Source organism: Puntigrus tetrazona, chromosome 20 (genome assembly GCF_018831695.1).
Source record: "Puntigrus tetrazona isolate hp1 chromosome 20, ASM1883169v1, whole genome shotgun sequence".
NCBI classification, from domain to species: Eukaryota; Metazoa; Chordata; class Actinopteri; order Cypriniformes; family Cyprinidae; genus Puntigrus; species Puntigrus tetrazona.
Window position 1 is genome coordinate 7,149,588 of NC_056718.1, and position 11,796 is coordinate 7,161,383.

Genomic DNA, 11,796 nt, shown 5'->3' on the forward strand with positions numbered 1-11,796 from the left:
ATTAACTTAAAGTAAAATATATATTTACACCAGTTAAATTACAATCAAATGGGCCTAGGCCTACTTTTGTTAAACAAATTAAATTGTATTATTGCACCAGTAATATTATTAAGACCATGATTTAAAATATATTTTAAAGTAATACTTTTTAATTTGTCTTTTCACAAAATGCTCTTTTTTAAAAAAAAAGTAAGTGCATTAAATGATGGAAGTAGCCTATACTCTCTTTAAGTAGGCTACACATATTTATACGGCCTTTGATCTCATCGATATTATATAAGCTGCAAGTACAGTTAAAATAGCATTGTAAAGAGAGAAACATATTATATAAGTGCAAACTGTTTAATTGGGGTAAAATGACCGCAATAGCGCCGAGTCAGACGGTGACCCGGAAAAAAAAAAATCCACTGCTTCCGGGTCATTCGTTCTGCATGTCGCTGTTCTGTGTAGTCTGTAATACTTTTGCGATTTTACGGTTAAGAAATTTCTTGTAAACATGTCCCGGGGTTCGAGCGCGGGGTTTGACCGGCACATCACTATCTTTTCTCCGGAGGGAAGACTTTACCAAGTAGGTGAGTACGGACGACTTTATTGGACTTGAATGGGAGCTAGTAAGTGCACAGTCATGTCGCCTACAGAGCAGCTCACACTCACTCTGCCTCACACCAACAGTTAGCATGAGCTCGTACTATTATTATTCTGTCACATGAAATGCCTTTTACCTGTATGTGTCTGTTTTTTTTCTTCTGTTGTTATATATAACGTCCCATTTGGTCTAGTAGCTAGCTCGTTAGCACTAGCAGTGAGTGATGGAGAATAGGTTGATTTGATGTGTAGTGCAGTAATTTTATCACACATGAACTGGTTTAAATCCGAAACTATCTTAGAAATGTGTAGTCACTGATCCACAGTGATGTGCGTTGATGTATATATTGATGAGGCGCCGACATACTGGCTAGTGAGGTTTCTAAACATTCACCATGGCAACCGCAGTTTCCGGCTAAATACCATCATTTATAAACATTGTGCGTTAACAGCTTGCCAGTAACAGCGTATCTTTGAAATACCACGGCAGAATAGGCATGAATAATAGATTAATATTATTAAAAAATTAACAAATCAGTATTTGATTGCATTGTTTTTCTTCGTGGTTGCTGGATTGTTTTAATTGTTAAAGCATAATTGTAGAATATTATGCTTCTTTCAATCAGTCTGAGAAGCAGTTTTATTTAGTTATGTATTATTTTTTACATATTAAAATACACAATTTTATGTTATTTTTTTGTTAGTCTCCAATTTTTATTTATTTTTTGATATTTTTATTTTCTATTCCCAAAGAAAATTCTCAGAAATACCTTTTGATTGAACCTTTTAACGTTCTAAATAACTTTTAGTAATTTTTTTTTACAGAATATGCATTTAAGGCCATAAACCAGGGTGGTTTGACATCCGTTGCCGTTCGGGGGAAAGACTGTGCAGTAGTCGTCACACAGAAGAAAGTCCCAGTAAGTTTTTTGTCGAGTATCCTTTCTCAACCGAAATTAGGTTGTCTGAGGAACATCTCTCGGAATCGCCTGATGTTTCACTGACTTGAGAAATAAATACTATTGTAATTGGCTATATGTTATGTATCCTCCCACAAACAAAGCAACCCGCACAAACATTATTAATACATATGCATAACTGGTTCTAAATCAACATTGTTTGGTGAAAACGTTGCTGGAAAGAAGGACTTTTATTAATGCCGCTGGTCAGTTGAGTTCCAGCGCTGCTGCTGATCGAAGACGGTCTGTGTTTTCCAGGACAAGCTGCTTGACTCTTCCACCGTCACGCACTTATTCAGGATCACAGAGAACATCGGCTGCGTGATGTCAGGAATGACAGTGCGGATCTCGTCCTGAGATGTCTCGCGATGTCCGCTGGAGCCGATGCGCTCATCCATGTCTTGTGTTTTGTGTTCAGCTGACAGCAGGTCTCAAGTGCAGCGAGCTCGCTACGAGGCCGCCAACTGGAAGTACAAGTATGGTTATGAGATTCCAGTAGACATGCTCTGTAAAAGGATCGCCGACATCTCTCAGGTTTACACACAGAATGCAGAGATGAGGCCGCTTGGCTGCTGTAAGTCATCCCTGAATCCCATCTATATCTTTTTCCTTTTTTAATCCCCTTAATACAAATACCTAAACATCTATAAATCGAGATGCATTTGCTTGAAATGAAACGAGAAGATGTAAAGTTAACGAGTTTATGCTTGAAACGAGAAGCAATATCTTGCGGTGAGATCAATGAGACCTTTGCTTAAGATCGCGTTGTTAGGAGAGAGGAGAACCGGTCCAAAGGTCACTTCAAATAAAATGTTTAACAGAACCCCTTCAGCAGCATGCAGTTCCTTCCCTGCAAGCGTCTCCCAAACAGCCGTCAAATTTTTTAAGAAAATGCCCCCAAAACACTTCAAAACAAAAGTAGGTGCAAACACTTCCTTGAAGACAAGAACATTGAAATGATGGCCAGGCGTGGTCTAACCCCGATTCGAAATGTCTGGAAAATCCTTTCTAAGAAACCGAACACGGAACTACGAGAGAGTCTACACTTCCTGCTAATTTCTTGCAGATTTTACCCTTCAAAATTGAATTTTAATCTTATTTCATGCTACAGTTGCCTAATTTTGATCACCGTGATCAAAATAAGTTTTTGCTGAAATGCCTTAGATATTTTACTGAGCAACAGTAACAACATTTCAGAAAAAGTCCAGTATCTCTAACTTGGTCACAAAATTATTTATATATATATATATATATATATATATATATATATATATATATATATATATATATATATTTATTTATTTATTATTTTTTTATTTAATATATTTTATATATGTGTGTGTGTGTTAATTTTATTTATTTTTATTTAGTTTCAGCATTGCACAGCACGTTTTACACAAACAACCAATATGCAAAGTAGCTTTCATGCGTTGTCTTTTCAGGCATGATTGTGATTGGTGTAGATGAGGAGCTCGGGCCACAGGTGTATAAGTGTGACCCGGCGGGTTATTACTGTGGCTTCAAGGCCACGGCTGCAGGTGTCAAGCAGACAGAGGCTACAAGCTTCCTGGAGAAAAAAGTGAAAAAGAAACTCGACTGGACCTTTGAGCAGACAGTTGAGGTACAATCAGAATTCATCAAAACCTTTGCTACAGCTTTATCAAAATGAATTCAAGCCTCTAAAAGTGCCACGTCAGCACCCCAGGGTGTTTAGCAGATCTTTATCCAGTCCGCATAGCACCGGTTCTCTGGAATGGAAATATCAGCTTCCTCTTAACTTGCTTTGCTCAATAATGTAGTTAAAGATATTACAGAAAAGAATTGGTGATGTATATGCTTGCTTCCTGGTTCATTTCACAATTTCTTAGTAAACAGTGTTGCTGATCTGTGTGTTTTGTAATCTGAAACGATCTACTTAAAGCTCCTTTTAAAAAGAAACGTTTGCGCAAAAATGAAAATTCTGTCATTAATTGCTCACCCTTTTATCGTTTCGAATACGTAAGACCTTCGTTTATCTCCTGAACACAAATTAAAATCCGAGGGCTTTCTGACCCTCTCATAAACAGCAAGGATCCTAACACGATCAAGTCAACACATCAACGCCCAGAAAAGGAGGTCATTAAAGCTGCAGCAACTTTTTGGGGGTTAAAAATGATCCAAAATCAATATTTGAACGAGCCAATGTTCAACACTATCGCCTTATGTGCAGACATACTCTAAAACGGTGCTATAGGGTGATGGTGAGGAGATGAATTGTTTAATAAAGTTATTATTTTTGTTTTCTTTGCGCATAAGAAGTAATCTCGTAGTTTTGTAAAATTACGGTTGAACCACATGGATTGGTGTAACAACCTCCTTGCTACGTTTCTGCCCCTTGATCGTTTTAGGAGTGTTGCTCTCTATAGAGAGATCTTGGGATTCATCTAAAAAGGCCCTAAATTCCCCCATTAGAGGTTATGAAAGGTTCATATTTTAGCTTTGGGAGTCCCCAACAACAGGCTGACGTGCACGCAAGGTCAAAAAACACTTTCAATTTCTTCATAACGTGCATTTACTTTTACCTTATTTGTTCAAGGACTCCCAAACAATTAATTTAACGATTCGTTTTTTTCCAATCTTTGTTTAGATTTGGTTTAAAGCAGCGTGTATGAGCTTTTAAAACCGCACCTAGCGCAAAAGAATGAATTGGCGTTTTAATTCAGACCGAGGCGAAAACAAATCACGTTTTCCCAGGTCTGCGAAGCCAAAAAGCGGTTTGAACTGGATTATCTGTGTGTTCGATTTAATAAAGCCTTTCCATCCGCAGACGGCGGTCACTTGTCTATCAACCGTTCTGTCGATCGATTTCAAACCGTCTGAGTTGGAGGTAGGCGTCATCACAGCGGAGGATCCCAAATTCAGGTGGGTGAAAGAAGCCGTCTACACGGAGAGATCTACAGCAAACCACTTCTAGAAAAGCTGACGGTCCACGGCTTCAGTAGTGATATTCGTCACATGACGCGACACGGCTCATTTATGTATATAATTAGAGTGCACTGATTATGTTTTACGCGGTTCTGGCCCCTAAAACGACTTGCTCCTTTGCTCCGTTCACAGGATTCTGTCCGAGTCCGAGCTGGACACTCATTTGGTGTCTCTGGCTGAGAGGGACTGAGATCTCCAGGGCGCTGCTCACGGTGTTGAGATACGTAGGATCCTGCGCTGAGCTTTTGTTCTTATGTAAATTCCCCCTGTTCAATTAAATACGTTTTGAGAAAAACATTAAGATTCCTGCTCTCTTTCTTCCTCCTTCCTTTTTTTCTGGTATAGCAGTATGATTGACTGGGGGAGTCCCCATCACGCACATCTTTCATTTTCGCCGCGTCCTGTTTTTTCCCTAGCTCGTTTGACAACTGGGAAATATTTTACAAACCGGTTTCATTTCGTGGAATTCTTCTTGTGAACTTTGCGCATCTTAAGTGTAACAAGAGTCAATCAGGGCTGGCTAGAGATTAAGCGAGGGCGCCGGACACGTGACGTTGAGTTCAGTCGCACTGCTGATCTGACTTTAGTGTTTTTCCTTAACCTTGTGGCTCAGCTGAAAATATGAATTTAAGCGATCGTTTCCGTGCAGCTCTGCGTAAATCTGATCCACAAGTACATGTTTGACGAAAAGCAGAAGAAAATTATTTTAAGGAAAGTGACAGTAAAGACTTTTATAATTTTAACAAAATATTTTACATAAATTGTCTCTTCAGAAAAAAGTTAAACTGTTTCCATAGAAATATTAGGCAGCACAACTATTTTTAACGTTAATGATGCTGATAAGAGTGAAGACTGGAATAAGGATGATGAAAAATCAGCTTTGCATCACAAGAATAAATTACATTTTAAAACGTCTTAAAATACAATTTCACTATATTACTTTTTATTGTATTTTTGATCAAATAAATGCAGCCTTGTCAAGAAAAAAAGACCCTTTTTTTATAATATATATATATATATATATATATACACACACACACACACACACACATATATATATATATACACACACACACACATATATATATTTATGTATGTGTGTGTGTGTGTGTATATATATATATATATATATATATATATATATATATATATATATATATATATATATATATATATATATATGTATTATTTCTGTATATATCGAGGGGTGAGAACCAGAAAGGAGTAAGTGACATTTCACAAACTTTACAGGAGGGCCGAAACCAAAAGTTACAATACTTTCATATGACTGTGTACTGATTTTAATCGTTTAGAACAAAAGTTTGTACGCAGCTTATGGCTGACATTTTACCAGGTCATCAAGAGCTTTCATATTTCTTTCATGTATATATTTTAATTTTACCCAAAATGTCACTTATGCCCTTCTGGTCCCACCCCTTGATATGTGCAAAGGTGAACATTTCAAGACTACTGTGTATGTACACACACACACACACACACACACACACACACACATATATAATGGAGTTGGAATTCACCTTGATGATTACGATGTATGTCACATTGAAAACTTTCCAATCGTTTTTATAGCATGATACTCATTGTCAGGACAACAAAGCTATGGAATTTCCCTAAAATTCATGATCCCTGGCTCATCCGTCTCCAGAAACATGATTAATGCCTTTTTAAAAACAGCGCTATGACTTAGAATTAGGTGGCGATCTGAACAATCCACAAACCGCACTGATCCGTCATGTGTTTATGGATAACCTGCTCATGCATACACATAATGTAATCCTAGCAATGAATATATCATTTTTTATGAACCTCACACCTTTAGTGGTCGGGTGTTCATTTCTCTTTCTTGTGGGAAACTTTACACCGAGCGTGAGTCAGACGTTCATGACTCCACTTCAGCAGACCCAAGGAATTTTATTCTAACTCTAGTGACGCATCTACGTGACTCATGCGTTCCAGAAAGGAAACGATAGTTACTGTACGCACCGAGGGCTTTTTTTTTTTTCTTCTTCTTCTGAACCGACACCAAGGGCTGCTATTCCACCTCTACAGGGGTTTACATGTTCTTTCACAAGTTTCACAACTCAGAAAATTTCCAGGCCTTCTGAAATCACTCCATCGCATTCAATACAAGAAAACACCCCAACTCGGAATCTGCGTCATTTCTTTTGCTTTTAATGTAAAAATATTCTCACAGTGTCATATATAGACTATAAACATATCAACAAGTGTTTCATTTCGCGTATTTACAAATATTAAAAATATATCTCTCTCTATATATTCACAAAATATACACATTTTCCCAACTCTTTGGATTATTGGTAAAGCTTTTGGTCCAGCTATCTTCGGGGGGGGTTTTCCGTGTTGAACAGCACCACCACCGTCGCGCCCCTGGAAGGGGCTCGGGTCTTCCACTATAGAAGTCCCATCGAGGGATTGACGTCCTGGGATAAGGCGGACCCCGTCCCAGACCTAGAGACAGCACCTACGGCCTTCGCTGCATTGCATCACAGGGAATGTTGTCCCGAGGGCCCGACTATCTCCCACAGAACTGGATATCGTCATAGATCTGTTAAAACAAACGAGAAAGACGTTTAAACACAACCCGAACGGCTACGTAAAAGGAATGGCGCAACATCGAGACGGGAAATGTAGGAGAGGTTTCTCAAGGAAACTTACACATTCTTCATCGGACATCCAGTCCTCATCGCTGTCCTCTGACTCGCTCTCCGGCATCGCTCTGAGCTCCTGAGCCGTCCGGGTGTAAAGCTGCCTCTGGATCTCGCTGTTCTGGCGGCCGAAGGTCAGGTGGTACGGCGTGTACCCGCCGTAGGTTAGACTATTGACATCCGCTCCCAAAGTGATGAGCACGTGCACCAGATCCAGGTTCTGCAGGTCCACGGCCAAGTGGAGTGACGTACGGCCGCTACACTGCTCCTAAACGAGACGAATCTTACATTAGTACTCTATTGGAGCGTGTGAGGGACTCGTCTGTGAAGCTGGGGGGTGTTTTAAACTCACGCCTTACCTTTGCGTTTACATCCGCCCCAAGCTGGACCAGACTCTCCACCATTGAGAGGTAGTTGTTAATGGCCGCTATGTGGAGACACATGTGTCCTGTCATCGAAAAAGAAGGATTACATTAAAAAAATGTAGAACAAAAGACGTGTTTTTGAACTGTGCTGCAATTTTACGCGAAACCAAGACTCACCGCTGTAGTTCGGGAAGCTGAGAATGGAGTGTAGATGCTGGGTCTGAATTTGAGTCAGCACCGAGAAGCAAGCCTGCGAGCCTCTTTTGCAGGCGATGTGGAGGGCCGTGTTCCCGCTCTGGTCCACCAGCCGTGGATCGCAGCCGGCCTTGAGCAGTCTGTCCACCATGTGTGGCTGATCCGTGATGACGGCGAGATGCAGGGCAGTCTGCGGGACGGAGGCCGGATGTTAGTCACGTTAGGAAAACCGGGTGAATCGTGCGGATAGCTGTGTTTGGGGAGCTCTATTACCTGTCTCTGGTTGTTCTGTCTGTTCAGGAACGGGTCGTTCTGACACTGTTTGATAATCTGGATGGCATAGTCGTCCGCCTTGTGAATGATGGCAAGGTGAAGATACCTGGAAAATAATGTGGGAGGGTTTTTTTTTTAGAAAATATTTTAAGCACACTCTCAAAGGATGTGGTTTAGCAGACACACACACACACACAATACGAGCAGGCAGCGTTTCGCAAGAATGGAGTTTTTAAGGTTATTTCCAACCAGTGTGGCTCCACACATCTGATACGTTATGCGCGCTTGGCCGCGCGCCAGGGACTTTCCTGCCTGCGCGCTTTGTTTGACAAGCGCCTCCCACTTTGGGCGCCGCTCCAAAAAGATATTTGTTTACTTCCGCACTTTAGCCATATCTCGCAGATTAAACTATTTACAAAAACTTCTCTTCTCTCTTTTTTTTTCCAGTTTACAATTACAGCTGTAACAGTCAAGGTTGCTCAGTTTACCCAAATCGATTTTTTTAAGCACTGCAACTTGCATAATTTAGCGTAAAAAGAAGGGAACAGTTGCCTAACAACAAATGCATTGCTTCATTTAATGCGTTCGACAGCTATTCCAGACGCCGTGAAGTCGGTTTTGCACACATTATATGATTTCTGCACTTTTTAAGCTATATATATATATATATGAAAATTGCATTGCGGTGTTTTTAACTTTAATGAAAATGCTTCCACTTACGTGTCTCCATCCTCGGTGACTTCTTGCGTCCAAGACTCGCACGTCCCCTTCGGAATCGCAATCCGGTCTCCAAGAAGCAAAGTCTCAATTTCCTCCACAATTTTCATATACTCGTCCTCCTTCAGCGAATCCACGCCGCTGTCGACGCGTTCCTCCTGGTGTTGCACCTTCCTGTTTTTCATATCCGTTTCATCCATATTACAATCCCGAAAGTCGACCGAGCCAGCTCTGTGTACATCCATCGCGACGCTCGCAGTAGCGCGGTCTGAAGTGAAGTGTGCGGAGAGGGCGGCGCGACGCGCTTTTATACGCGCGCCTGCGGTTCCATTCTGCACGGCCGGGGATTTCCATTTCTAACTATCTTCACTCCGAGCTGAAAAGGGGAACTCGTAGCGGGCTTTTATTTAGAGAATTTCCCTCAAGATGACTCCATGAAGTAAGAATGAAAATCTGTATTTTCCTATTACACATTCAAATCTACCTGCTTGTGCGCAGCGAGCCAAACGCGCAAACAAGGGAAATAAATGACAAGAGAACTCATGAATGAAAATCATGAGAAGGGGACTATTAATGATGGGGAAATATATGCAGCTACAAATAGCGCGTGATATCAACCTTGTTTTTGTTTGTATGTTTATTTCCATGCTGATGTACAGTGACCCTATGAAGTCTTTGCATCAGGCAAAATACAAAACAAATTGCCATTTACTCTTAAGAAAAATAAGCCGTGTGATAATTATATACATTTACATGCACGCTCACACACACACACACACACACACACACACATGTGCGTGTGTGTATATATATATATATATATATATATATATATATATATATATATATATATATACATACACATATGTGTTGTGTGTGTGTGTGTATATATATATATATATATATATATATATATATATATATATATATATATATATATATATATGTGTGTGTGTGTGTGTGTGTGTGTAAATGTTTGTTAATGGAAGATGTGGTTAATGTGGTTATTCTGCTATAGGACGCATGTGGGAACTTTCAGGGGAAACTGCACTGAATTGAGACATGCACTAAAAATCACCTTGACACAAATTCTGTAGCTGAGGAGCAACTGTTAAGACTTCCTTTAAGAAAAAGGAAAAGTGTCTAGAATTCAGGATTTAGGTCAATGGTTGCATGCAATTACAAAAACCTCGAAAAAGTAGATTTTTTAATTAAAACCGTAAATAAAATGAAAAACGTGGTTCCGATCACGTAAAAACGGACGTGCATATAATACGAAGTTTTCTCGTGCGTATGATACTTCGCGTTTTTATGCGTATTAGTACCGCGAGTCTTCGCTTTTTTTTTTTTTTTTTTTTTTTTTTTGCGTACTATTTATATATCTGAAATGATAAGCGTGACTTGAATGTTTAAATACTCCCGGAGCCAGTCTTTAATTCTTTGCAATCCAAACGTTTTTTTTTTTTTTGTTTTTTTTTTTAATTTTGTTGTTTTTGGGGGTTTTTTACAGTGCAAAAGTGTTTTGAAACTTTTTCAGAATTAATATATTAATTAGAGGATGGCTGAGTCAGTGTAAGGTAAGTGAAGTGAAACACATCCCACATGGAAGGCCCCTCGATGTTCCACATGATTCAGGCTCGTGGGGTCCACCATATTCCCCTGCACTTTTTTTTTTTTTTTTTTTTTTTTTTTTTTTTGGGGGCTCCCCTTTAAATTTTCTAGCGGCTGCCGTCACATTTTACCCTCTTTTTAGTATTTTCCACGACAGCACATGAAACCACTCAAACGCTGAACAAAAAAAAAAAGGACTGGAATTTTAACCGTTTTTACTTCAGAAACCGCCACGGAAAAGGTACAAATATTTCACGACGGGTTCAACATTTTGAGAATCCTGCAACTTCGTGTTAAAATCACGTTGCAGTGAAACTAATCTACGCTCGTTTGCATGACAGAAAGCGTGCATTTGCCTTCATTTCGTTACAGAACAAAGGCTTCGTGTGGTCTGGTTTCGTATCCACCTCTTCGAACAGGGCGAGACAGATGGACGGGCCATAAAATTGAAAAGAAAAAAAAAAATGATCTGGAAACTCCAAGTAAATAAAGCTGAATCGATGCGATGCTGACTACTGTGCCGTTCTTCGCCTAAAAAAAATGTACAATGGAAACCAGTGGAGCTCTGTTTGCATAGGAGGAGCCACAACATGGCAACCGTTTCTATCAACAGTGCTTGTGTCACAATACCGTGACATGTGTCAAGATGGTCACACCTTGTAGTGTTGTGCTTGCTTTGCTAAGCAATTGAAAGGACGCTCGTCATGCCATATATGCAGGAAGATTGTTACAGGTTTGAACTTGAAAAGCACACGCTTTCAATAGTAATAGTTGGCTACAGTCCAAATAGTGAACGTAAGGTATGTGTGAAACGATTTCTTGCGTTCATGCACACGCGGAGGATTTAGTCGCGTTCTGAATGGAGGGGGTTTTGGGGGGTCGAGCCGTGGGCCGACGGTTTGGCCCGCTGTTCTTAGTCTGACAACACTTTAAAGATCAGCACGTGGGCTGCGTTGGTCCGGGGTAGACCTGTTCTCAGCCTGGGCAGTGAGTCACGGTCCGGCCTCCACGGCTGAGGCCGAGAAACAACAAGCCAGGATCCCGCGAGCGCTCGAGAGCGCAGACACACATACCAGGAAAACCCTCAAAAGCCGGTCGTTTCAGAAGCCCACGCATCTCCTCCCAGAGACCAGACGGTTTCAGGAGCCGTGCGTTACGATGTTTCGTTGCTAAACGTAATTAATTGCGTCACATTTTTGAACCGGTGAGGAATGCGGCGCGATCGGTTACAGAGCCGTTCTGCTGCTTCATGCTGTCAGCCGACGCGGCCTGCTCGGGCTTTTATACGTCGTCTTTTTATTTCTTTTTTATTTCTACATAAGGAACAAAGCGGTTTAATATACATGCACAAATGAATAATATTTGATTATATTTTAAAGTAATGTAAAAAAGGTTTAAGGTTTTCTTTTTATTTAATTATTTAATTCTTAATTTATTTAA

The 11,796-nt window shown here is 40.2% G+C and overlaps 2 protein-coding genes across 2 annotated transcripts; one reads left to right on the forward strand and one right to left on the reverse strand.

Annotated features, from left to right (window-relative positions):
- The first annotated feature begins 385 nt into the window (after positions 1-385).
- LOC122325012 (proteasome subunit alpha type-6-like) lies at positions 386-4,805 on the forward strand. Its single transcript, XM_043219827.1, has 7 exons — positions 386-572; positions 1,411-1,505; positions 1,803-1,880; positions 1,959-2,118; positions 2,987-3,165; positions 4,351-4,445; positions 4,641-4,805. The coding sequence occupies exons 1-7, from the start codon at positions 497-499 to the stop codon at positions 4,696-4,698; spliced, it is 741 nt and encodes a 246-aa protein (XP_043075762.1). The 5' UTR covers positions 386-496; the 3' UTR covers positions 4,699-4,805.
- Positions 4,806-6,679: 1,874 nt separating this feature from the next.
- LOC122325011 (NF-kappa-B inhibitor alpha-like) lies at positions 6,680-9,032 on the reverse strand. The gene is made up of 6 exons (XM_043219826.1): positions 8,749-9,032; positions 8,029-8,134; positions 7,738-7,945; positions 7,555-7,643; positions 7,206-7,463; positions 6,680-7,095 (listed from the first exon to the last, which is right to left on the reverse strand). Exons 1-6 carry the CDS (start codon positions 8,988-8,990, stop codon positions 7,063-7,065), a joined length of 936 nt encoding a protein of 311 aa, XP_043075761.1. The 5' UTR covers positions 8,991-9,032; the 3' UTR covers positions 6,680-7,062.
- Positions 9,033-11,796: the final 2,764 nt, after the last annotated feature.

Bases quoted from the DNA above. Each gene is read 5' to 3' on its own strand.
- LOC122325012 (XM_043219827.1), top strand. From the start codon at position 497: ATGTCCCGGGGTTCGAGCGCGGGGTTTGACCGGCACATCACTATCTTT. The intron at 1,881-1,958 runs ACAGTGCGGATC...TGTGTTTTGTGT, and splicing joins GCTGCGTGATGTCAGGAATG to TCAGCTGACAGCAGGTCTCA. The intron at 4,446-4,640 runs GTGGGTGAAAGA...CTCCGTTCACAG, and splicing joins GCGGAGGATCCCAAATTCAG to GATTCTGTCCGAGTCCGAGC.
- LOC122325011 (XM_043219826.1), bottom strand. From the start codon at position 8,990: ATGGATGTACACAGAGCTGGCTCGGTCGACTTTCGGGATTGTAATATG. The intron at 7,946-8,028 runs GTAATAGAGCTC...TCCGTCCCGCAG, and splicing joins GACAGAACAACCAGAGACAG to ACTGCCCTGCATCTCGCCGT. The intron at 7,096-7,205 runs GTAAGTTTCCTT...TTGTTTTAACAG, and splicing joins GGATGTCCGATGAAGAATGT to ATCTATGACGATATCCAGTT.